The sequence below is a fragment of the Phocoena phocoena genome, chromosome 15 (genome assembly GCF_963924675.1).
Source record: "Phocoena phocoena chromosome 15, mPhoPho1.1, whole genome shotgun sequence".
Classification (NCBI taxonomy): domain Eukaryota; kingdom Metazoa; phylum Chordata; class Mammalia; order Artiodactyla; family Phocoenidae; genus Phocoena; species Phocoena phocoena.
The window spans coordinates 83,520,177-83,545,379 of record NC_089233.1 but is presented as its reverse complement, the minus strand read 5'-3'; the positions used below and the strand labels follow the sequence as shown (position 1 = coordinate 83,545,379).

Here is a 25,203-nt window from a genome sequence, read left to right as displayed (position 1 = left end):
TATGATCATGGCATCTGCAAAGAGAACTAATTTTACTACTTCCTTTCCAATTTAGATGCCTTTTATTTCTTTTTCTTGTCTAATTGCTCTAGCTGCAACTTCTAGTACTATGCTGAACAACAGATGAGAGTGGGCATATTTGCTTTGTACTGAATCTTAGAGGAAAAGCTTTCAGTTTTTCCCCATTGATTATTGTGTTAGAAGTAGGCTTTTCATATGTGGCCTTATCGTGTTAGGTTTCTTCTACACTGATTTTGTTGAGAGTTTTTATCATGAATGGATGTTAAACTTTGTCAAATGTTTTTCTGCATTGATTGAGATGATCATGTGATTTTTAACCCTTCATTCGGTTAATATGGTGTATCACATTGATTGATTTGCACATGTAGAACTATCTTTGCATCCCAGGGATAAATCCCACTGGTTCATGGTATATGAACTTTTTAATGTGTTATTCAATTTGGTTTGTTAGTATTTTATTGAGGATTTTTGCATCTGTGTTCATCAGGGATATTGGCCTGTGGCTTTCTTTTCTTATCTTTGTCTGGCTTTGGTATTAGGGTGATGCCTACCTCATAAAATGAGTTTGGAAGCACTCCCTCTTCTATTATTTTGGAAGAGTTTAAGAAGAATTGGTATAAATTCTTCTATGAAAGTTTGGTAAAAGTTACCCAAGAAGCCATCTGGTCCTGGGCTTTTCTTTGTTGGGAAGGATTTGCTTACTAATTCAATCTCCTTATTTGTTATTAGTCTGTTCAGGATTTCTGTTTCTTCTTAAGTTTTGGCAGGTTGTATGTTTCTAGGAATTTATCTATTTTATCTAGGTTATCCAGTCTGTTGGCATATAATTGTTCATAATAATCCCTTATGATCTTTTTTATTTATGAGGCATCTGTCATAATGGCTCTTCTTTCATTTCTGATTTGTAAAATTTGAGTCTTCTCTCTTTTTTTTTGCCAGCCTAGCTAAGGGTTTGTTGGTTTTGTTTATATTTTCATAAAACCAACTCCTGTTTTTTTTCCTATTGTTTTTCTGTTCTCTATTTGATTTACTTCTGCTCTAATCTTTATTATCTCCTTCCTTTCACTAGCTTTCGGCTTAGTTCTTCTTTTTCTAGTTTTTTGAGATGTAAAGTTATATTGTTTATTTGAGGTCTTTCCTCTTTTTTAATGTAGGAGTTTATGACTGTAAACATCTCTCTTAGTGCTGCTTTTGCTGCATCCCATAAGTTTTGGCATGTTATAGTTTCAATTTTGTTTATCTCAAAATACTTTTTAAAAATAAATTTATTTATTTATTTTTGGCTGAGTTTGGGTCTTTGTTGCTGCGTGCGGGCTTTCTCTAGTTGCAGCAAGTGGGGGCTACTCTTCGTTGTGGTGTGCGGGTTTCTCATTGCGGTGGCTTCTCTTGTTGCGGAGCATGGACGCTAAGCGTGTGGGCTTCAGTAGTTGTGGCTCGTGGGCTCTAGAGCGCAGGCTCGGTAGTTGTGGCGCACAGGCTTAGTTGCTCCACAGCATGTGGGATCTTCCCGGACCAGGGCTCGAACCCGTGTCCCCTGCATTGGCAGGCGGATTCTTAACCACTGTGCCACCAGGGAAGCCCTCAAAATACTTTTAAAATTTCCTTTTTCAAAAATTTCCTCTTTGACCTAATAATGGTTCAAAAATGTGTTATTTACTTTCCACATGTTTGTGAATTTTCTCATTTTCTTAGTGTTTTGATTTCTAGTTTCATTCCATGTTAGATGGGAAAGATACTTGGAATGATTTTGATCTTCTTAAATTTGTTAAGATTTGTTTTGTGACCTAACACATGATTTATCCTAGAGAATATTTCATGTGCATTTGAGGATAAGGTTTATTCAGTAGTATATATCTGTTAGGTCTTTGTGTCTATGTGGTCTATTGTGTTGTTCAAGTCAGCTGTTGGATAGAACATCCAGAAAGAAAATCAGTTATTAAAAGGCTATGGATTTTTGTATGTTGATCTTATAAACCTATTCTTTTCTAAATTCTCATTTTTTAGTAATTGTTTTTCTGTGAATTTTTTTTGGGGGGGGAACTTATGGTATTTAATTATATCATTTGCAATAAAGAATAGTTTTACTTCTTTCTTTCCGACTCTCAGACCTCTGATTGCTTTCTTTTGTCTAATTGAATTGGCTTATATTTTCGATAAAATGATAAATATAGTATGGCAATGTGAGGCATCCTTGTCTTTTTTGATTCTTGTTCCTGACATTGGTGGAAAAGCATTTAGATATTCCTCATTAAGTAAAATGTTGTGTTCTGTAGAAAAATATATTTTATATATGTATCATACATATATAATTTATATATATAACATTTATATAATATATGCTACATAGACTTATATTAAGGGAGCATCCATTAATCACTATTTTATTGGATTTTAAAAAATATAAATGGGTGTTAAATTTGGCAAATCTTACTATTTTGCCAATATTGAACCAGGTTTGAATTCATAGAATAAATCTTACCTAGGCATGATGTCTCATTTTTTTAAACAAATATTGGATTCTGCTTGCTTATATTTTAAGATTTTATGATTGATATTCATAAATGAGATTGGTCTGTAATTTTATTTTTGGATGCAATGTTTGGCATGTTTCAGAGTCAGTGTTATACTTCATAAAAATACTTTTGAAAGTTTCCTTTCATTATATGCTGGAATAATTTTAAGTAGTATTGGAATTATTTGACCTTTAAAGGTTTAGTAGAATTCTCCTATAGAATTACCTGGGTCTGGTGCCTTTTTCCTTTTCCTCATTATAAAAAAAAAAACTTTTCCCTCCTCCCCTCCATCCTAAAATTTTTTTTCAGTATATATACTGAAAAAAATAATCAAATCATAGATGTACAGTTCAGCAAATTTTCTCAAATAGAGTATATTTGTTTAATCAGCATTTAGAGCAAGAAGCAGACCCTGGTGCCCCATGAGCCTCCTTCTTGTTTCCTTCCACTCACTAGCTTCCCACAACAAGAGCCTGAAGCCCTTTTGTCATGGTGCTCTCTAGGCTCTGTATTTTTTCCCCCCTATGTTAAGCGGTCTGCTTAGATTTTTTTGTCTCCAGTCAGTTTTGATAAACAGTATTTTTCTGGACAATTATCTATTTCATCTAGGCTTTCAAACTGATTTATATATAATTATGCAAATTAGTCCTTTATGATTTGAATGTTTTTACCTGTTATATTCCCTAATCCTTAAAAACTACAGGTTCTGGGTATATCTTTCTAAAGTTCCATCATGGTCCATGGGACAAAAAATTATAAATCTCTGTGTGTGTGTGTTTGTAATAGTGTTATTGAACGCGTACTTTTCTGTCTTATCTAGCTAGCTAGCTATTTATCTCTCCATCTAACTATTTATCTTGCTATCCTGGTATCTATGTATATTTCACATGGTAGAGAGAACAAAGGGCATTTACAAAGCATTTGCATTCCTGATGACAGAATTGATTGGGCTGTCCTTTTCTTCTCCTTTCTGCCTTAGGCTAAGACATGGTACCATTTTGCAACAACAGGAGAGAAGCCTCGAGAATTGTGGAGGCATAGGCTCTGCCATTGATGAGCTGCTGAGATAACACCAGGAAACACCTACCTCCGGAATTCTTGGTAAGTAAGAGGTATAAGCCTCTGTTTGTGCCGCTCCAAGTCAGGGTTCCATTATTTGCAGCTGAATACATTCCTAACTGATAGAGGAAGTAAGATAGGCTAAACCAGACAGTTTTAGTTGTTCATAGTATGTAAATGTTTATATACAGAAAAATTATTGTAGAGACACCAAATTCGCCAACTCTAAGTTAGGAACCTGAGTAGCAATTTCACAAATTAAGTGCATATTGCATGGCCTTTTTAGTGTAACCATTGTTAAAAGCATGATTTGCATAAATTATTCACAATGTTTTGGATGTATTTTACCCTTTTCATTTTTGTACAATGGGATACAGATTGGTTACATCTTGTACAGATGATAGGGTATATCCTCCTAGGGTTTCAAAATGATTAAATGAGATAATCCATATAAAGGGCCTAGGACAGTGCCTGGCACATGGTAAAGTGCTCCATAAATGTTAATTATAATGTTTTAATAAGTAATATTGATTAAAGAATAGTGATGATGGGGCTTCCCTGGTGGCGCAGTGGTTGAGAGTCCGCCTGCCGATGCAGGGGACATGGGTTCGTGCCCCGTTCCGGGAAGATCCCACATGCCGCGGAGCGGCTGGGCCCGTGAGCCATGGCCGTTGAGCCTGCGTTTCTGGAGCCTGTGCTCTGCGACGGGAGAGGCCACAACAGTGAGAGGCCTGCGTACCGCAAAAAAAATAAAATAAGGAATACAGTTTAAAAAAAAAAAAAAAAAAAAGAATAGTGATGTTTGCTACTCATACTTAGATGACTAGCTCCTTGTTATCCTTTGCATTCCCATAAGAAAAGTCACCTCCTCTGAGAGGCCCTCCCTGGCTATTCTATCTCAAGTGGAATCCCTCCCCAAATAGCTCCCATTCCCCATCACCACCATCCTGTTTATTAGCCCAGAGACCTTTTCATCATTTGTAATTCTTTTAGTTATTTATTTGGTAAATGCATGTCTCCCCTGATAGAACTTACCCATGAGAGCAGAACTCCCAGTGGCTGGCATAGGTTCTGTACTCTCTATATATTTGTTGAGTAAAAAGATCACCAAAAATGTCCAAGAAACCATTATCATAAGAGAATACCATTTGACATAGAAAGGCTGTTCTGAGGTGGCCATTTCTTTGGGGATAATTTTGCCTACATTGAAATAAAAGTGAAGATGGGTAAAATTTCTGCCCAATTCTAGACCCTCCTCAAACTAAATAAACCCTCAGGGGGCTTAGTGGTTTATTATTATTATTATTTTTAATCTCAAAAAGATCAGAGAATAGTTATTTTTAATATTTGGCCTCTACAGCTTTATAAAGTGGAGCACAAATTGTTACTTTTAGAAAAATATGTTGTTTTGCATTTGAGTAGGGATTAAGATTAAGTAAGATTCAGCTAACAATTAAAAAAACTAATGGTTTATTGTAATCAAATATTTAGATGAAATTCTTCATGATTTTTTGGAATTCTGAAGATCCTAGAATTTAAAATAGCCCTGTAAGAGTTACGTTTGGTACCAAGTCAAAGGGAAAACGAAAATGAAATTGTTTTAGTAGAAGGGATAAATCCCAAGGGGGAGAAGGGACCCTGAAACACATCTGAGTGACTGGAGGTGGCCCCATGGCAAACCTCTGAACTGGGGGTAAGGCAGGAGTGTGTCCAGTGCCATTCTCTGAGGGACGAGGACGTCCCTCTCCCCACCCCGACCTGCTCACGACCCCCACCCCCACCCCACCATCACCACTGGATATGGAATCAATGGAGACATGCAGGATTTCCCCTTGGGGTCATGGGTCCTGGGATCCTGGCAGCTGGCATCCAGGAGAGAAGAGCAGTAGACCTTCTCTTTTCTTCTGTATCTTTTAGAACTACAGGACATTGTAGTAGCCAAGCAGTGGGCTTTGGCTACCTGAGTTTGAAGCCCATTTTCCCTGCTTAATTCTTGGGGCAAGTTACTTTGGCCTCTCTAGGCCTTGTAAAATGGCAGTAATAGCTGAACGGGTCTCATTGGGCAGTGATTTAATTGGCACATAGTAGGTGATGGATAACCGTGACTTTTATTACCCTCTTTCTGGACGTCATGGCAAAGTCTCTGCCAGTTTTGACCAGCAAGGGCCGGGGGTTCTGGGATATCGTTTTCTATGTATAAATGTTCTATAGCCTGAGAATTTGCTTCCTAATTGTGATGGCTATGTGGCTAGCACTATGACAATCTTACGTGGATTATTCAGAGAAGGCTCTAGAATTTCTGTGTGGGCGGGGCATACAGGCGGCCATATTGGAAGAGGGGCTTTGGGACTTTATTCTCCGCCAGCACTTTACTTGGATGGGTGTTTGTATGGTGGGCTGGTCTTGTACTTGTTGCCTAGGGTTTAGTTAATTGTGTTTATTTGGAGTACTTTGGACGATTATGGGAATTTGGGGACTGGTCTTCTGGCTATATTTGCATAGCAAGCACTCGTGTAGATTATATGTTAATTTGGGGGGGCGGTTTGAGGGTCGTTTTGTAACGAAATCTACAAACAATTTTTATGTGGAATGAATGTTACATAGGAAGCTTTGGGAAGGTTTATGGACATGGGGTATTCGCTACTTTTTCTGCCCTCCGTGGGGCATGCTTTGCTCACCTCTGGTATACTCTGCTTGAGGATTAATTGCCTGGGATTAATTTGACCTAGAAAATGGAACAGGAAGTAGGTTTTTGGCCTGAATTACAGAATCAACTTGATTAATGTCCCATTTGGCCAGTTTCAGAGGGTGCAATGATTGATGCTGGGGGCAAACTGGTCTCTCCCTCCCACCCCTCCAGGAAGCCACACCATGGGTGACCGTGAACTTAAGGGATGAGCCTGGGGGGGTGAAGGACTAGGGAGCCCAAGTGGACCTCAGGTCCAAGCCATAACCCACCAAGGACTCAGAGTTTGATATGGGGCCCATGAGTGCTGGTGGCCACCCCTTCCCCCAACAGTGGTGGAAGATTATTTGTATTTCACTTCACTATGAGTGAGGTTGCATGGTTTCCCCAATGTTAATTAGTTATTTGTACTTTTTAAAAAAGTAAAATTGCTTGTTCATGTACCTTGCCCATTTTTGTGAGGTGCCTGCTTATTAATTCTTCAGAGCTCTTTGCTTATTAGGGAAACTAACCCTTTGTTACAGATTTTTACCCAGTCTCACCCCCACCCCATTCATATTTGATATTAATTTTTGTATGGTCATCCCCCACCCCTTTATGTTTTTTTTATAATCTTAAGTCATGCTTAGAGAGGCCTTCTATAAACCAAGATTTTAATTATAAAAATTACCATTTTTAAAGTAACTTTTTGTACTTAAACATATGTGTTTGACCCACGTTGAGTTCATTCGTGTATGGAACAAGGTAGGGATAATTAGTTATTTGTACCTTTTTAAAAAGTAAAATTGCTGGTTTATGTACCTTGCCCATTTTTGTGATGGGCTTGCTTATTAATTCTTCAGAGCTCTTTGCTTATTAGGGAAATTAACCCTTTGTTACAGGTTTTTACCCAGTCTCCACTCCCACCCCCATTCATATTTGATTTTAATTTTCGTATGGTCCTCCCCCACCCCAGCGCCTTGTTTTTTAAATCTTAGGTCATGCTTAGAGAGGCCTTCTATAAACCAAGATTTTAATTGTAAAAATTGCCTTTTTAAAAAATTAATTATTTTTTATTAATTATTATTATTTTGCGGTACACGGGCCTCTCACTGCTGTGGCCTCTCACTGCTGTGGCCTCTCCCGGAGCACAGGCTCCGGACGCGCAGGCTCAACGGCCATGGCCATGGCTCGTGGGCCTAGCCGCTCCGCGGCATGTGGGATCTTCTCGGACCGGGGCACGAACCCGCGTCCCCTGCATCAGCAGGCGGACTTTCAACCACTGCGCCACCAGGGAAGCCCTAAAAATGACCTTTTTAAAAGTAACTTTTTGTATTTCAACATATGTGTTTGACCCACACTGAGTTCATTTGTGTATGGAATGAGGTAGGGATCCAGTTTTTTTCCCCAAATCGCTATACCATTTCTTTCTGATTATATGATAGCTTAGTAGCAGCTTTATTCCTCCTCAACCCCCACCTCCCGCCTTTACTGAGATATAATTGACAAAATTTTAAGATATTTAAAGTGTAAAATGTGATATTTAATATACATTGTACACCATTCCTTGAATAACTCTTTTCCTGATTGTAAACTGCATTCCTAAATTCCTCCCACCCAGCTGAGTCCCTGTCTTAATGCAGGACAGACAGCTGAAATTCAAACACCTCTTTGGGGAGACGAGGCAAGCAGGCACACTGTGAGACAATACATAAGGGTGTAAGTTGATAGACTCTTTGGATAGGGCAGCAGTGATCAAAGCATAGAACTTTTTGGATGGGGCTTAGTGGTTTTCTATGGGGCATGGGTTCGAGAGGAGGACAGCGTGGACACTTTGTATTGTCTGCAAATTGTTTTCAGAAACCCAAGGTTCGGTCAACAAAAACATAGAGTGGCAATATTTTATACCCACTTATAACCTTGGGGCCTTGTCACCTCCCCACGGGGGCCTCCCAACTTCTGATGCAGTCAAAACCCTGAACAATGGGTGTTTGCTTGCAGCCACAAATAATTCACGGGAGTCACATCCTTTGCTCACATTTAATTTTTATTTTGATTTTTTTAATGCTGCACAACACAATACTTATTTCATTTGTTTCATTTATGTCATTTATTCTTTTATTTCTTTATTTCTGTTTGCTGCTGTTATTTTACTTATACTTAAAGAGAGAGGGAACGTTTGTGGCCTTTTTTTCCTTTATCTTTTTCTGTAGGCCGCCTTAAGCTTTCTAAATTTGGAATATTTAAGCAAGCTGAAGGGTAAAGGGGGTTTCGCAAAATCACTTGAGGGAAAGGAAAGGTTGCTTTGTTAATCATGCCCTATGGTGGGTGATCAACTGCGTGTACAATTACGTTTCACTTTTAATTAATTGTGCTTAAGGCCTTAATTAAATTTGGAAGTTCCCTTCTTAGAGCAGCTCATACTGACGGAGGTGCATGCGCTGGATGATGTCACGGCAGTCGTTGAACACACGGCGAATGTTCTCTGTGTCCACAGCGCAGGTGAAGTGAGGGTAGCAATAGTGGCGCCCGTCTCCACTAGCAGTGCTGATTCTCTGTGGGCACAGAAGGAAACTCGGTCAGTGCCGCCTCTCCAGCAAGTCCCCCTGTCGGCAGTGGGGTCACCTACCAAGGACTGCCCACCAGTCATTGATGTTATGTTAAAACAAACCCAAGTTGAGGGGCACAAAGGCTAAATTCATACTGACTATTGGTGAAATAACACTGAGGAACTGGATGGTTTGATCCCCAAATTTAGAAGTAAGGAAACTTACACCCCTAAGAATAAGAGAACAAGCAGAGAGAGGGAACCAAAGACAGTCTCTACTCACCAGAAATTCATCTCGAATGAAGTACTTGGCCCGGGTCACGCGTGGGTCCTCTCCGGGCTCAGGAGTCGCTGCAAAGAATATAAATATTTTGTTACTTAAGTGATTAAAATAAGGTTCTTTGGCTCCCCCTACAGATCCCTTATAGTGTGGTGGTGGTTGAGGGAGCGGGGGGGTTCCATTCTTAGAGGATGTTCATTTAAAAAATCCAGAACAGAAATCTTTAACATATGCAAGACACCCCGTAGGACCAAGGGGGCACTGATCAACTGCAGAAGGCCACACATACCATCCTCAGGAGTAGTGTAGCGAGCAAATTCTGGAAAGTAGTCCTCAATCTTCGATTTTCCAGCAAGGACTTTCTCAGCGAGCAGATCTTGCTTGTTGAGGAACAGGATCACAGAGATGGTGCGCAGCCATCTAAGAAAGAGAGACACAGGTTTAATGCTCAGGAAAGGAAAGGATTCTTTCTGCAAGGGGTTTGAGATGCTTGCCCAAGAACTTGCACAAGATTCTTTTCTACTAGCCGTGCAAATACAGGGCCTTGAGATCAGTGGGGAGGAGACCAGGGGGGTCACCACCCAAACCTGTTGTTCCAGATGCTCTTGAAGAGGTTCAGCGCCTCCTGCAGGCGGTTGGTCTGGTTGTCCTCCCGGATGACCATGTTGTAGCTGCTGCTGGCAACCACGAAGATGATGGCAGTCACATCTTCGGCACAAGAAAGCAAAAGCAGTGCACGTTAGAAGAGAAAATGATCCTTAACGATGAAAAAACCAAAATGTCCTTAAAGAGCAGAGAAGCCCATGGCTTCCGTACCATTGAAGCACTGGATCCATTTGCGGCGTTCATCACGCTGGCCGCCCACATCGAACATGCTGCAGGAGAGAAATGACACCTGGTCACGCCAAGGGCCAACACTGGTCCACCATTCTCCCTGCCAGAGGGAACCTCAAGAAATCTCTCTCTCTCTCTCTCTTTTTTTTTTTTTTAAAAGGGAGCCATTTACTTACTGGAAGTTGACTTTATCCACCTGGAACTTGGTCTCAAAGATTCCAGAGGTCAGGACACGGCAGCGCAGCAGGTCCTAAAACAAAATCTTAGGTCAGGGGAGCTCACCCAAACCAACCAAAACATTATTAATAATTGACAGTCTGGAGCAAAAGTCTTGACTAGTTCGGAAAGAAGGCTCTGCGTCCTCTGCTTGTGAGACCGTGTGCATACCTGGTCGCTGGGCACATAGTCAGCCTGCTTGATGACGTCAATCTTGTCCAGGAAGCTGGGAGGGAAAGAAAAATGCACAGGGGTGAGCACACACTCACGCCACTTCGCCCACTATTCCTGCCTCTCTGCCAAGTCCAGCTAAATGGGAATGATCACCCCACAGTTACCTGGCATTAAGTCAATGTGGAGTTTGCTTGTGTTCCTTATGAGTCCAAGCTTATGCCTTAGAAAAGGTTAGAGCAAACAGACTTTAAGATAAATGTACCTGGCTGACCAGTGGGTCTAGGAGCCAGGAGCTCGGGGTGGGCTCTCAGGACCCCTGGCCTACAGGCACAGCACAGGTCAGTGCAGAGCTCTGGTCTTGCTTTAAGCTTAAAAGGCCGGTTCTGTGCATGTCAATTAGCTGAAGGCCCAAAATCAGGTCTGATTTTGTGCCATTTGATAAAGACTGAGTAAAATATTCAGATTTTCAAATTGTTTGCCTTTGACTAAAATGGCAAGTAGTTTGAAAACTGTACCCTTCCACGCCACACAGTTTTTTTTTTTTTTTAAATGAAAAAGATGGCACGCTTTAAAGAAACAAGGATTCCCCCCGCCCGCCCCCTCCCCAGCAAGGAACTAATGAAAATAAGATTGAGTTACTCAGAAAGGGTATCCCTTCCTTCTACTTTTAAGAAGGGGCCCTTTTGGCCCTTACCACAGTGAACAGGAAACAGACACAAAGTTCCCTTCCGTTCCACTGGGTCCATGAAATAGAACAGTCCAGATATTAAACTTTGAGTTTTCAAAAAACCTCACGGCCATCCAGGTTAGGGGCCCTTATCTGGGCAGGGAGCAAGTACAGTGGAGGGGCGGGGGTGGTCTCAGGGGCCATCATTAGTGATGCAAAAGCCTTAGAGGGAAAAGCAGTGTTTTCTATCTCCCGCTCCACAGCCATAACTGTTCCCAAAGTAAAAAGTATCTTGCTTGTGTTGCCTGACTAGATACACTGTTAGGAAAAATAACTTCTAAAAGATTGGACTAATTTAATTACTGTGAAAAGTTAATATTAAAACCAGCTTTTTGGGGGGCAGGGGTCTGGATTGTAAAGTGGGCTAATCAGGAAAAAAATCACAAAGAGAGAAAAGTCTATTTACAGAAATTCTATAAGGTTTCCCCCCCTCCCCGCCCCTTCCTTTTTACCAGTTTAAAGTTAGTCTGGCTTAGAGGATATACCGACTTGCCCAATCAGTCTTACATTACAGCACCGGGCCAGAAATAGCTCCCCAGCCGCCCTGGCCTGCAGCACGTTGCCATGGCAACAGAACCACAGTTCTATAAATAGATCATCAGCACCAAATCTTGTGAGAGAGACATCTGGAGTAAGGCCAGCCAAACCCCAGCTCAACAAATAAAAATAGGCACCTTAAGGAACGGGCAAGGTACCAGGAGCTCAACTTTAACATAAAGGCCGTTAAACCAGAAACACGTTGGTCACTGCAAAGGCAGGGCTACTTTTAATCATCGGGCTGGGGAAGACATTTTCTAAGATTCAAGCTATGTTCCCTTTTTCCCTGGAGTTCCCTTGAAACTTTCCATAAATTGTGCAAATGTTGCCATTTTCAGATAAAGTTGCAGGAGTAACTGAATTTTGCCTTAAAAAAACAACTTTTAAATGGTGTGAGATTCAAAAAAAAAAAAAAACTGGCTAACTGTTCATCAATGAAGTTGTTACACCCTCCCCACTTCCAGAGCGCTCAAAACTGGGATGGTTAAACCCTCCTAATCTTGTACCTGTACTTCTGACTTGGATCCAAAATACAAAAGGCAAACAATTCCAGGATTTCCATTTGTTTTGCGTTACTATAATTAGCACTTCCAGCTTTAAGCTCAAACTTTTGAGAAAATCAGGGGCTTTGTTGAAGAAGGGGTGGGGGTGGGAGGGTCACAGGGACTGGCCCAGATGGACTGTTTTTCTGCTCCTTGAAAAAATATACAGATTTGCTTGTATATTTAAAAAAAAAAAAAAAAAAAAATCACAAAATAGCTACAGGTGTGACAACTGAAAATAATCAAATGCATTTTCGATGGGAAAGCAGGGCCAGGGAAAGATAAATTGATAGGTTTCACAGCCCCTAACATCAGCTTGTGTGATGTGTCTCTAACAGGATTCTGGGGAGCTTGCTTCGCGTTCGCTGTTTGAGCGCTGTCACCTCTTCCTCCCTCCTGTTTATTCGAGTGGTTTTCACAACAAGGTCCTCCGGCGTGGGGCTCCTACGTCATGCGATCTTAGCTTGTTGTGAGCCAGCCGGGGTACCTTGGTCCTGGTTACTTAATATTTTCAGTAGCAAAATTGTTTGTGAGTTTCAGTTACTTACATGAGAGAGGCTAAAACATCACAAACCTCGCTTGCCCTTCCCCCGGTCAAAAAAGACAATCCAACTTGAGAAAATGATAACTGAGCCCGCTCAGTACATTTGTGCAACGTCAGCAAACAAACGATACCTTTAAAATATTTGTGATGGCTCTGAACCTCCCATATTTGCTATGTTATGTACAGGATGAGGAGGGTCATCGACTATTTAAAAGGCAACTTTCCAGCTGTGTTATCGCATCCACTGGAAGGCAGCCCATGAAAGGACAGAGCAAGGACCCCATGGGGGGAGCATCCTTGAATTAAGGCCCAGTGTGAATGAAAAAATAAGGATAGGAAATGGAATTCAACACAGTCCCCGACTCTAGATGAACTAGAAATATGGCACTGTGGAAGCTACTGTAGTCACCTACCTGACAGCAGAGATAGCAAAGCAACTTATCCGTCACCAAGGAGGAGGAGGCATATTTTTGTCCTCACTGTTCCTCTTTGTCAGGTTTTTACATGACGGCAATAAAATAGAATATTTCTACCTGATGCAAAGTGTGAGAGCTGCCCTATCTCCCCAAACGCTTGGAGGTCAAGTCAATTAATTACTTCAAGCTCACTAATTATGAATGTCACTTCATTGCAGGCAATTATCGTTTTGCTCTAACAGGCATTGTTTGTATAAAAAGAATGTCACCGCACTAAAATGTGCACTTTAAGGGCTTTATAAAACAAACGAATCAGACTAGAACTTTCTAACCGCAGGTGGGAATAACTGGCTGGCTTCTATGAAAAGAACTCATTCACAAGTAACTTGAAGAGTGGGAGTCGAGGTTTGTAAGGTTCTCTCCGTGCGCCCGTGTGTGCCTATCTCACGTGCGGATGTGGAGCCGGGGTTACTCACTACTGGGCACAGTCGATGAGCTGGTACTCGTTGGAGCGCTCGTAGCAGGCACGCACCCCCTCGTCCTCCCACAGAGCCTTGGCGTGCTCGTAGAATTCCTGAAAGTGAACAGGAGAGAGAAGGTTTAGACGCGGGAGCTGCTCCAAGTCAATGAGACCGGAGTTCACTCTGCCACCAGCCCTGGGTGTGCTTATTCCCAATTTCGGGGCGAACTCAGGAGTGGGCGTTCATAAAGACCTTCAGTGTGCTAAACGTATTCAGAAATCGAATCCAGCCGTCCTCTCATTGTGAATTACTGTTCCTGGGTAGTTTTCAGCCTATAGTTTTTGGAGTGGGGGGCGGGGCCGGAGTAGACTACTGAATCCGTTTGCTCACCCAACGGCTCATCTAGGAGAACTAGTAACCCATTAGGAGGCGCCGCAAACGTATGATTCCGTGCCGTGGAAACAAGACGTCTTCATTTGTGAAGATGTGGTGGGATCGAAATTTTCCTTCCGGGAAAATTATTTGAATTTCAGAAAAACAATATTATGGTTGGGAGTTGCTGGCAAATCCGACCTTGTCCATCAATGCCCGTCGATCAAAAGAGCAAGTGACCTCTGCGTGGTTTTAAACTGCAGCAGGTCACGATTCACATTTCATTTGAACAGAATAACATTTTTAATTGTATCGGGGCAATTGGGCCCTTACAAGGAAAGAGAAGGTTCTTCTGCAATGTGAATGCAGCAAGAAAAGGGTCAAAAGTAGGCAGGAACGTGAAGTTCAGCTAACAGAAGGATCCTCTTACGAGGTCACCGTCCTGGTGTGTTTTTAACGGCCTGCCTTTTTTCTCCTATTAGAAATACAGAATCACGTCTCATGAAAGAGTCTGTGTTTGGCATTATGTGTGCTGTGTTTACTGCTCGACTTCTTTTCCATTTAAAAGAATTTACCTAGCCATACTTACTAATACTGCTTCCTTGCTAGGAGAAGTTTGCAGCCAAACCCATTTAAAATACACAAACACAAATTCCCACGAAAGCCTGACAAAAGGCAACAATAAGTCATTGTTTTTGCTGTAGACAAGTCTTTTCCTTCTGGGCCTTATAAACTTGCCCATCTTTCCATCTTGTTTCCTGTTCCCCTCTTATAAACTATTCTTCCCCCACAAAGGGGTCAAAACATATACGCTCGGGCCACAGGCAATCTTGTGTTCCCTAAAAATAGTTCTTTATGGAGCAGACAAATCTTTGTAAGCAGTGTCCACGCCAGCCAGGGTGCATAGAGGACAGTGCCTGGGTTATGATTTATTTAGGTGAAGGTCTTTTCTTTCTTTTTTCTGAATAATGAGAAAAGACTTCATTTGCCCCAAGACAAGGACTGACTTTAGAAAAACCTTAATAAAGGTTAAATGGCAAATGGTTTCAAATGAGAATATCTTCCGTTTGTAAAACTCAGAGCTGGCACCTCATTTCTGCTATTCCTTGGTATCTTAGGATATTCTCGATTAGCTAGACAATTAGCATTTGTGTGCCATACTTAACAGTTTGTGTCACAAGATGTGTATAAGGGAATAATGACGGCTGCCACAACTCGTGACTTTTTCTCATAAAGGTTTACAGTCTAATACGGCGAGAACTGTAGTACTGAACTGTGACGTTTACTTGTGGGGACGGGCGAGCCAAGACTCACGAGGGGTGACAGAAATTCGCTCATGAATCTTGACCAAAGCTCTAATGATTATCTTTCCTATCAATATCACGGAAATGGGTTTTGCTGGCAGCGTGCCTGTGTGGGGGACATCCCAGGGGGTGTGTGGGGTGGGAAGGGGCACGGGCTTAGCTTACGGGAGGGAAGTCAAAGTCTGGCACGTTCATCACGCTCAGAATGTAGTCCACTCTGAACTGGTTCTCGGGGTTGGCCAGCTCCACGGGGGGCACCAGGTTGCTCATGGCGGCCACGATGGTCTGAAAAATGACGGAGCAAAGCGGTCAGGGGAACAGCGCTGTCTGACAGGGAGGCTAAAAGAATGACAAAAAGGACCAGGCACGTACTTCAATGGCCTCTTTCAGGTTGTTTTTGATGTCCTGCACTTTGGTTGCCTTCTCACTACAGTGGGATTGAAAAGGAAAAAAGAAAATCATATTGCATCACGCTGACTCACAGTGTCGCTTCAATCACGATTTTCCAACTAAAATAGTATTCTGTTCTTGAAGGAGTGGTGGGTTCAGATCGGTGCAGAGGTTGGAGGTTGGTGAATAAAGGTGGTTTCAGATGATAACCTCCCAGACTGTGTCCTGAGGACACGCCCAATTGGGGCAGATTACCAAGTCGGCATCTAGATAAGGATCAAGGCTACTGTACCAGAAGTGGGGGCTGGCTCATCACTATTCAGGGGTGCTTCCATTTTCTTGAGGCCCACACCGCACACCAGCACTCCGGAAAAGGTTCCTACTGGCCCTTGCTAGCATCCCTGCTTTGGGGGTGGGGTTGGGAGGGGGAAAAGTTCAAGGTGTGCCTTGGGGCTTCCTCAGTCGCTGGATGAGCACACGGACAACCAGTGGATGAAATGCAGGTGGTGGTGTTAATTACAGATTTGAGGGCTTTGGGGCCCTACGTGTTTATCTCAGTAGTCACTGCAGCCAGCAACAGTGGATGACATTCCTAGTTGATGATGTTAATACAGATCGATCCCTCGATGTGAATAAGGTAAGAAAACGTTCTGCCCCCGGAAGGCTTTATGATCTGGGATTTATTGGGGGGAGGGGAGGGAGGCGGTGTGGCTCATGTCCCTCCGTTAAGTAGAGGTTAGCGTTTGTTGCTTATTGATTTTAACTTGGGCACCTGGGACGGCCTGTGCGTAGCTGTGGAACCATCTACGTTGAGGGTCCCCGGGACCACAGATAAAGGCCACGCCCTTTGGCTCTGTGGTCCCCTGACGTTGTTTGTCCCCCTGTGTCTTTCAGACACTGTCCTTCATCACAGGCACAGCCAGGGAACATTCTCGGGTTTGTGTTTTTAGGGGTTAAGGACCTCTTGCTCAGGGTGTAAATCTTGCCACTCTACTGCCCAGGCGTCACCTCTTGGTTTGGGGGGTGGGATGGGGTACTGAACCCACAGCCATGACACACCTACTGCGTATTGGGCCCTGGGGTGTGACAGCACCGTCACGAGGACCTAAGGTGCTGTCCTCACAGAGGAGGGAACTGAGGCTGAGGGAGGGAGGGTCTGAGTGACAGAGGCAGGACGACAGAGGGGGAGACAGAGTTTACGTTTTTCTTGCCGGGATTTTTAAAGAAATGTCTTTAAAGAGGGTCCCAATTTTTGACGTATTCACGGGGTTAATTGCCCAAGAGTCGTGCGACGGAGGTAGAAATTAAACACGTGAGCCCCTCAAGGCAGAACACGACAGGACATTAATGCGGAGGACACGCGGGGTGGGGGGGGAGAGGGGGCGGGTAACAGCAAAGTGCAGCCCGGGGGGGGAGGTCAGCATGTGAAGTGGGGAGGCGGCTCTCGGGTCGGGGGACCACGGCGGTGGGGGATGGGGGATGTCACGTGCTCTCCTGCAAGAGCCCCGCCCCCTCGAGAACCGGGCCTTTCCTTGCATATTCGTTTGAGGGGTGGGCCCTCGTTTTCTGAATGATCTCATCGCATTTCATCCCTACCCCAGGGGCAAACTGGCCTTTGAGACCCCGCCCCTCTCACACCGGAATCAGGAGCTGCTTTAGAGGTGCTGTGCTCATCAGGGGCTGAGGGTATGGGGCGACAGACAGATGGTACCAGGAACCCCCTCATGGTCGGGAGAACTCCAGGCACGGATATGAAAGCTGTGCTGCCAACCAGGAGAGTGGGGTCCGTGCCCCAAGCCCCCAGACTCTTAACGCAACGACCCTAGGCTTCAAGGGCGAGTGTCCCGACCCCTCTCTGTGGGGCTGTTCTGCTTCGTACGTTTCTGAAAATTACTAATCGTGTCCAGACTTGGTGCTACAGTCTGAATCAGGTATTTAAGACGTTGGAGTTTTAAAAGGACACGTGTTTGTCCCTAACGTTCACCCAGGAATTCAAAGTCAAAACCCCATAGGACAAATCCATTCCCATTCATTAGAAACAAGCTCCATTTCCGTGGTACTGAGAGCCTTTAACCTGTTTTTATGGCCCCTCCAGAGTTAAAATTAGATATGTCCGGGTATTTAATACCCAGATGAACAAAGAGCAAGAGCAAAGTTATTTCCAGAAACCTGATTCTTTCATTCAGTTTGATATTTTGGTCTAAGTAGTAGTATAATTGGAAAACTTCCAGTCTTAAATACGGATATTCTGAGAACGTGTTCAGTATTCATCTACGTATGTGAATAGGTGTGGGAGTATATCAAGTATAAAACAGCTAAAATAGAAATCTAAAATCTAATTCGGGCGTGTAATACTAAAGCATAAAAATTCCTCCATTGAAGCAGTTACTCTGTAGATGGAGCTATGATTCTGGGGGCTGGCAGGTTTATCATAATTTTTACTATCGCTTAATGAACTTAGTGTTGATGGTGACATTCGGAGAAAATTCCTCAGATGTCTCTAAGCTACTTAATAAAGCCAAAGTGTGTATCAGTTGCTAGAATTCTGATGGACTGGAAAATGGGGGCTGGAAGTACTTATAGGATATTGTAGCTTCTCCCCCCACCCCCCATGTATAAAGTAGATCAGGGCTGCTTTCTACGCTAGGTTTGAATTCTAAGAGCTGCCCACCCCGCTTCCCCCCCCCCCCCCCGCCCCCGCCTTCAGCTAAGTATTAGGGGAAGGCTATGTCGTGCTAAGTTCTATACCTTTTTTATCTTTATGCCTTTCTTTTTTCCCTTTGGTGGGAAAAGACAGAAGACAGACGCAAGATACAGGGATTGCTGAGACATGCAGATAAGTTTTATTTATCACATATGTTAATACTTATTTCTACTTGTAGAACACAGTCACAGATAGAAGAGCAGGCTGTTAGTAGGTATTAGAAGGGTTCAGGGGTCTAGCATAGCATCTAGTACACAGTAGGTGGCTCAGTAAAGATGTGTCATAGCTCTCAGATGCCAACTTCTGGTACAGTAAACTGTCAATCACTTTTTATGTAGATGCCTTGGATAGCTGATACACTACATTTTTGTCAATTAGGAATTTTTTTGTTGTTGTTATCTTTAGAGGTTAGGTGGTAGGGCCCCATCCCCCCTCCCCCCGCCCCCCTCCCCAACAGAATAGTATTCTTATTAGAAGTTCCTAAGACGGGCAATTCCAGCATGCAAAGTGTGATGGGACATAGCCGGGAAGATGAGACACTGAAGCCATCATCTAGGGGTATTATTGTCTAAAAAAAACAGATGAACAAACATGTGTCAGTTACTTGGTCCCGACCCCCCCAGTATCCTTTGCCCCTCCCCTCCCAGGCCACAGAAGCTATTTCTTTGAGAGGCCCTAGGCTAGGTCAGTCGGCTCTGCATGTTCTCAGGAGAAATAGCTGCTCCCCCACTGCAAGCTGAATAAGCAAAGCAGTGCTCAGAGGGTTACCTGGCATGCGTGTGTGTGCGTGTGTGCGCGCGCGCACGCACGGGCGTGATGGGCAGTGCGGATGCAGGAAGTGAAGAAAAAAATAATTTGATAATGAATGGAAAAAGATGGAGGCCATCATTAATTTCCTGTCCACTAGCTAACGTAAAGTGCCTTGGGTTAAAATAAAGTTGACAATTTTAAAAAGACCAGAGGCTTTTCGAGATCATTCTCAACAACGACCTCCCCTCCTCCTCGTCATTTTGTTTTCCCAAAATTAAGGACAGTGTGGCACCACGTATTTTAATAGAGGTAAAAAAAAAAGTGCCCCCCCCCCGGAGGTCTGAAATTTTAAAATCAGACCAACCACTAGATAGATGAAATTTAGTAGTTTTAAAAATAAGTAGCCAGTTTTAAAAGCAAGTAGCCAATTCAAATGGTGAGCTGGGGGGTTGGGGGGGAGGATAGAAACCATATGGAAAAACATCAATTGTAGAGAAACCCTAAACTGATCGTCTAAAGTCGAAATCTATAGCCTTCCCCCAGCTGGATCTAATTATACTTTAAGGTTGGCCAAAAATAAATTGTTTTGCACTTCACTTGCTCTGAAATGTTAAGAAATGATGCTGTTTGCAGACATATACCAAGATGAATGATGGCCCTTAAATGATTTTGGTTTTCTTCCCGGGTCTCTGTGTCCTCAGTTTCCCAGTATGACCTTCGTGTGTGTCAAATGTGCGTGTGAAGAAGTTTCTCTGTTTTTGAATGTGCCTACCCATCGCTGTTGCTCCTTGCGGCCTGCGGGTCCTCTTCGCCGCCCCTTTTAAAGAGAGATTGAAAGCTCACCTAATCTGCAAGGCACCGCAATTTCACAAAAAACCCACACAGCCTCTCTACATTCCTAAACAAACGGCCACCATCCTCCCGTTAATTCTTAGGTCGCCTTTCTGGCTAAATTGGGATGTCTACTGAGACTGCAAGCCGTAGAGGGAAGAATTCCACACCTTCGGTGCAGTGTTGGCAGAGTCCTCTGGGGACTCCCGTCGGGTACAGAAGAGACGGATAATTATTTTCTTGTGCTTTCACTAAACGTACATGCATCAGGGAGCTAAAGCAGTGATTTATCCCACAATTCTTTGGAGAATACAGCAGCGCATAGGCCCCTGATTGTCCCAGACGTCAATCTTCACCATGTTGCATCTGAACACAGACATGGGTGCTTTTGGCCCATGATTTCCTGGTGCCAATATTAATTTCCTCCCTTTTTGTAGTCGGGAAACTACATATGTTATTTCTATATAATTGCTCCCCATAAACTGTCATCAATTAAAAGTGTGCCTGGACCATAAGGCAACAAAAAATAAAAAGAATAAAACCCACCCACTACCACCAACCCTCCCCACCCCCCAAAACCCAATCTTCATGAATGGTAGGAAATCCTCCTTGAAGGTGGGATGGGCAAGATGGCTTAAGCTGTCTACGTGGGTTTGTACTTGATTAGCTTATTAGCTCAACCAGTGTTAATGGCACTTTTTTTTTTTAATGTAAGATAGAGAGTTAGCGTTGAGTTAGGAAAATCCGCATTTGACCTCTGTATTTCTGAAGGTCAGATTAATGACATGTTACTCTGCAGATGTACTTGGCACAGCAGTCTGCGGACGGTTAAGGCAAATGTAATAGCTCAGCCCAGCCCTGACAAAGCGCACATTTATGGAGGAAGGAGGGAGAGACCCTGCACCACACAAAACACCCTTTCGCGGACGGATGTCCCCACTTCACAGGGAATTCCTAGTGGAAAAGGAAACCGCTTTTGTTGCAATACCACAGCGAGGAAAAAGAAAAAAGGAGGCTCAGTTGGACAAGATAAAAATAAGGTTTCTAAACTCACGTAAAGAATTCCCCTGTATGTCACTTTCACGGGCTAAATTTAACATCCTCGGAGATTACCTATGGCTTCCTCTACAAAGCAGGCAAACTGGGAATGTCGCTTCCTCTTTTGAAAAAATAGAAAAGAGAAGTTCTGGTTTAAATGCCTCGTCTGCATTACAAACGGGCTCACTTAGGGAGGAGAATCCTTTCCCTAAAAATTAAAACATTTTAGGGCAATCTGCAGAGTAATAAAACTTTAAGTTAATTTATGTCAAGGATGTCCTATCTTCTGTTGGACTCGAGCTAAGGTAAACAGTGGCTGTTGCATCCTTTTAAAAAATTCGAGCCATGTCCAGTTTTAATCAAAATATTTATCTAGAGGGTCCATGGTCAAATTATTTTTGCTTAACTAGCCTCATGAAGAAGCTCTACCCAGCAAGTTGCAGGGGGGAAAATTATGCAAGATTTTTCTTTAGATTACAAAATCACAGCAAGAAGCCTATTTCAGGTTTTTTGTTTTAATTGACGGATGGCAACTCTGGTGGCAAGGCTTCAGAAATTAAGAATTTCAGAACTGGTTTGTGACAAGTGAACTAACAGCATTGTATGTGCGTATCAGTAACTCATCAGGAGCCATTCATAAAATTAATAGTCCATCCCTCTGAATTTTAAAGCTTAAAAAGCATCCTAAACTAAAATGTCCATTTGTATGGGTGATGTCATCCTTTTCTCCACCCCCCCCTTATTTGGTCTAAGAAATTCTAGAATTTTCCATAAAGAGCCTGTTTTCCATAAACTGCCTTCAGCTCAGTTCTTTTACCTCTGAAAGGTGATAAAATTCATCTTTGTCATGCCCCCCCCCCCTTAGCAGGCGACAGTAACTTTTTTTTTTAACTGGTTTGTTTTGGGTGCACAATTGAATTAAACTATGCCCCTTTGACTCAACCTTCCCTTTTGAAACCAAGGGGGAAGGCAACTTTCAATTGAATCCAGGTTTAAGAAAGGGAATAGGATTGCTAACCAACTACTAACTGCAAACTAGTGGCTTCAGGTGTTTGTAATCTAGTGAGGTTAACTGCTCTCAACCCCGTGAAAACAGTCTGGGTCTGGGGAGATTTGTGCCCCTTATTTGCATCCTTCCTGGCAAGTAGAACGCCATGCCCGTCTTTTACATCCCTGATATAGGCATTCTCGTTTCATCTTTATTCTCACTGCGGTATTGTCACATTGTCCTATAGCAAAATGCCCTGAAGGACTTTTCAAAGGCAAAAGTACCTCTTGGTCTGGCCGGAAGTGCCCAACTCCCAGTCTTTCCATCATTTAAACGTCTCCTTTTTCTTTTCTTTAGGCAAGACCATCGATTTTTAAAAAGGGAAGCAATGATCTACCCATGATAATTCCAAAGGGGGTGAGGGGTGGGGAATGAGGAATTATGAACAAGGGCTGACTCTCCCAACTTAGTTTTATGTGAGAATATTATTGAAACCATGTTTCCCTAGTAGTTTACAACATCCTGCACTGGTGCATTGCGCTGAAATGTGCTTGGGGGCGGGGGGCGTCTCTGCAGTGGTCAGCGTCACCAGGCAAAAGGGTGGCCACGGCCAGAGTCAGCTATGTCTGAGACCCACTGCACCAAAATCTGCCACAGACCCGTCACAGGGCCAACACTGGGGCTTTATTATTATTACTGTTTCGTTGCTGCGCCAAAGAGTAAAAGGAGGGAGAGGAGAACAACCCCTAAAGAGCTCTTCCCTGGATTTTCTAACATGTAGGCTGAAAAAATTCAAGCGGACGTTGCCCAGCCCCCAAAAGCTACCTAAACTTCCTAAAGGTTAGTATCCAATGTGCTACTCTGCCTGTGCCCTTGCCACAGATTTGACACTTACTCTCCATTAAACCCATTAACATGCAGGATCCTCATCTGCTTCACGATGGTGCTTTTACCAGATTCTCCAGCACCTAGAAAATGAAAGTAAGTCTCAGGTTAAGAGGGAGGCATTTTACACACTTTGGGCAGGGAGGAGAGAGAAAGAGGACTGCCGTTTTCTCCATAGAAGCAACACACAAAAAACAAACAAGAGACTTGCAATTTTCCTTGACATTTCGACGCAGAGAAAATGAAATAAACATCCAACTTTGTGTGTACCTGCAGTATTCCACCGTCAGAACAAACAAGAATGAAAGGTTTTGGTTTGTTTAGGCGTTTTGTTTTCTTTTTCTTTTTCCTTTTGGTTGCCTTAAAATTTGTGGGGTGGGCAAAGGGGCAAAGAAAGAATGACGCAATTCTGTCATGGGAGGGGGGGGGTCAAGAAAATTGCTGTTAAAGCCATGAAACTGGATGTTTGAACTATGAGCGTTCACTGGTAAAAATGTACACATTAATGTATACGGCCACATAATTCACTGCTCGTCAGATGTTTCATGGTTAAAATACCCCAGTATTCACAAAACAATGCCCCGGCCCTGCAGGCGCCCCCAGATCACGTACTGACGCAGCGACTGCCTCTTCAACATTTTCTCAAGGCTGCTGCGTTCTCTGCAGGGTTCTCGCCCCCTGGGCTACTTAAAAATCAACCCCTCAGCCCCATACTATTACATTTTATCCACTTCTCCACACCCCTCCCCCTTTTCCTGCTAACTTTTGTTTTCCTAAAGATAAACTCTGGATACAACAACCATGGGGGGGGGGACACCATTGATTTGCTGTCACCTTCTCGAGAAACACATTTAAATATTAAATACAGGGCTTGAGAACTACCCTATTAGCATGTTAAAAGGGCAGGACTTTAATCAGAAGGGAAAATATTCCTGGGAACCACTGAATTTTCAAAGATTCCAAGCCCTTCCCAACGAACAGAGCTAGAAGGGGCACATGCCCCCATTTTAAACCACCTTTCATTTGTAAAAACATATATTTTATGGAAAAAACACAGTTCCACCAAGCTAGAAGGAGGATTGCTAGTTTCTCATTTTCTGTTTTTGCAAATGGATACTCTCTCCAACAACTAACCCTGAGGGGACAATTTTTGTCCTCCTCAAGCACAAACCTGTTTGGTTTTTTAGTCCTCTTTTTCACTTTTAATTTTATTAATTGTTTTGTTTTACTGCCCAGAGAGCAAAGCATTCCTCCTTCTCTTGCCTTTTCACAAGGCTGTAATCAATATCTGTAAAAAGTTAAAATCAGTTTCCACAGAAACATTGATTTCAAAGCAAACATTCTATCTTAATGAGCCTAACTCTCATAAATTAAAATATTAAAGGTACGATTAAGAGATTCCATGAAGAGAATACATAGTCTTAATCAGAATCTCCAACACTCTCGTGTTAAAGTGTGTCTCACCTCTCTTTACGGGCACAAACAGGTCCGTGCCTCAGTTTCCACATTTAGGAAATTAGAGAATTGGACTGAAAAATTACTGCAAGATCTTTTGTGATACTGTAATTCACTCAGATTTCATATCATTAAATTAAAGAAGAGGATTCTGGGCATCACTACTTTTCCTCTTTTGCGTGGGAGGGCATCATTTGGTGAGAATCACGATTTAAAGATGCAAAATGTGTGGCACTGCCTTGGGCTGCAGACCCCCACATGCCAGAGCCTTCAATAAATTATGGTAATAGGGCTAGGACACCTGGGAAAGGTTAGCCCAGTGATGCCAGGTGTGTTCAGAGCAACAGTCTCAAGTGAAGACTTTGTGATCTCCGTGCAAGGCTGTTAGAAATTTAAGGTACCATTAACATCACACTTGTTTTAAATTAGTATTCAGCTAGCAGGAGTGTTCCTAGGAAAGATTCTAGACTTTTCTAGGCTTATACTTTGAAATCAAATTACATTCACATAGCATAGTTCCACCTTTATAAATTTTTGACGACACCTCAACGTACGTACCATTTAATTCTTGTAATTGCAAATGCATAAACACACACCAAAGGGACTTATTTTCACTTAATAATTTTCTGCTTTACATAAATCTGGACCCAGGAGAACAAAGACGTGACCCATCCAAAAAAAAAAAAAAGCAAAGCAGACGCCACCACAAAGAAAAAACAGCCCTTTACATTTTATTCTTCATAATCAAGCTGTTCTGTTGATATGTGACCATGAACTAGGTCTTAACCTAGCAAATTCACAAATTAACTCAGATAGCCAAATTACTAAGGAAGTGGAAAACTTCCATACTAATTAATGCTTGTGTAATTCTTCTGGTTATTTCAACAATTTCTTTTATGCTTTTGTTTGATTTATTTTCCCAAAGCAGCACCTTTAAGACAAAGGAGGA

At 42.7% G+C, this 25,203-nt stretch overlaps 1 protein-coding gene across 11 annotated transcripts in view; it reads right to left on the bottom strand.

Annotated features, from left to right (window-relative positions):
- Window positions 1–8,460: 8,460 nt before the first annotated feature.
- Window positions 8,461–25,203, bottom strand: part of GNAS (GNAS complex locus) — a 53,878-nt gene continuing 37,135 nt past the window's right edge. For 3 of the 11 annotated variants that reach the window (XM_065891893.1, XM_065891900.1, XM_065891897.1), the window contains exons 2-13: window positions 22,810–22,882; window positions 19,830–19,874; window positions 15,586–15,640; window positions 15,379–15,498; window positions 13,553–13,650; window positions 10,308–10,362; window positions 10,097–10,170; window positions 9,903–9,961; window positions 9,674–9,794; window positions 9,376–9,506; window positions 9,090–9,157; window positions 8,461–8,813 (exon numbers count right to left, since the gene is read on the bottom strand). In XM_065891893.1, coding sequence (XP_065747965.1) covers window positions 8,667–8,813; window positions 9,090–9,157; window positions 9,376–9,506; window positions 9,674–9,794; window positions 9,903–9,961; window positions 10,097–10,170; window positions 10,308–10,362; window positions 13,553–13,650; window positions 15,379–15,498; window positions 15,586–15,640; window positions 19,830–19,874; window positions 22,810–22,882 — 1,046 coding nt within the window. In that variant the 3' untranslated portion in view covers window positions 8,461–8,666. Of the gene's footprint in view, window positions 8,814–9,089; window positions 9,158–9,375; window positions 9,507–9,673; window positions 9,795–9,902; window positions 9,962–10,096; window positions 10,171–10,307; window positions 10,363–13,552; window positions 13,651–15,378; window positions 15,499–15,585; window positions 15,641–16,662; window positions 16,666–19,294; window positions 19,298–19,829; window positions 19,875–22,809; window positions 22,883–25,203 lie in introns of all 11 variants that reach the window. The other 8 variants (XM_065891902.1, XM_065891901.1, XM_065891899.1 and 5 more) reach the window with 5 other exon arrangements.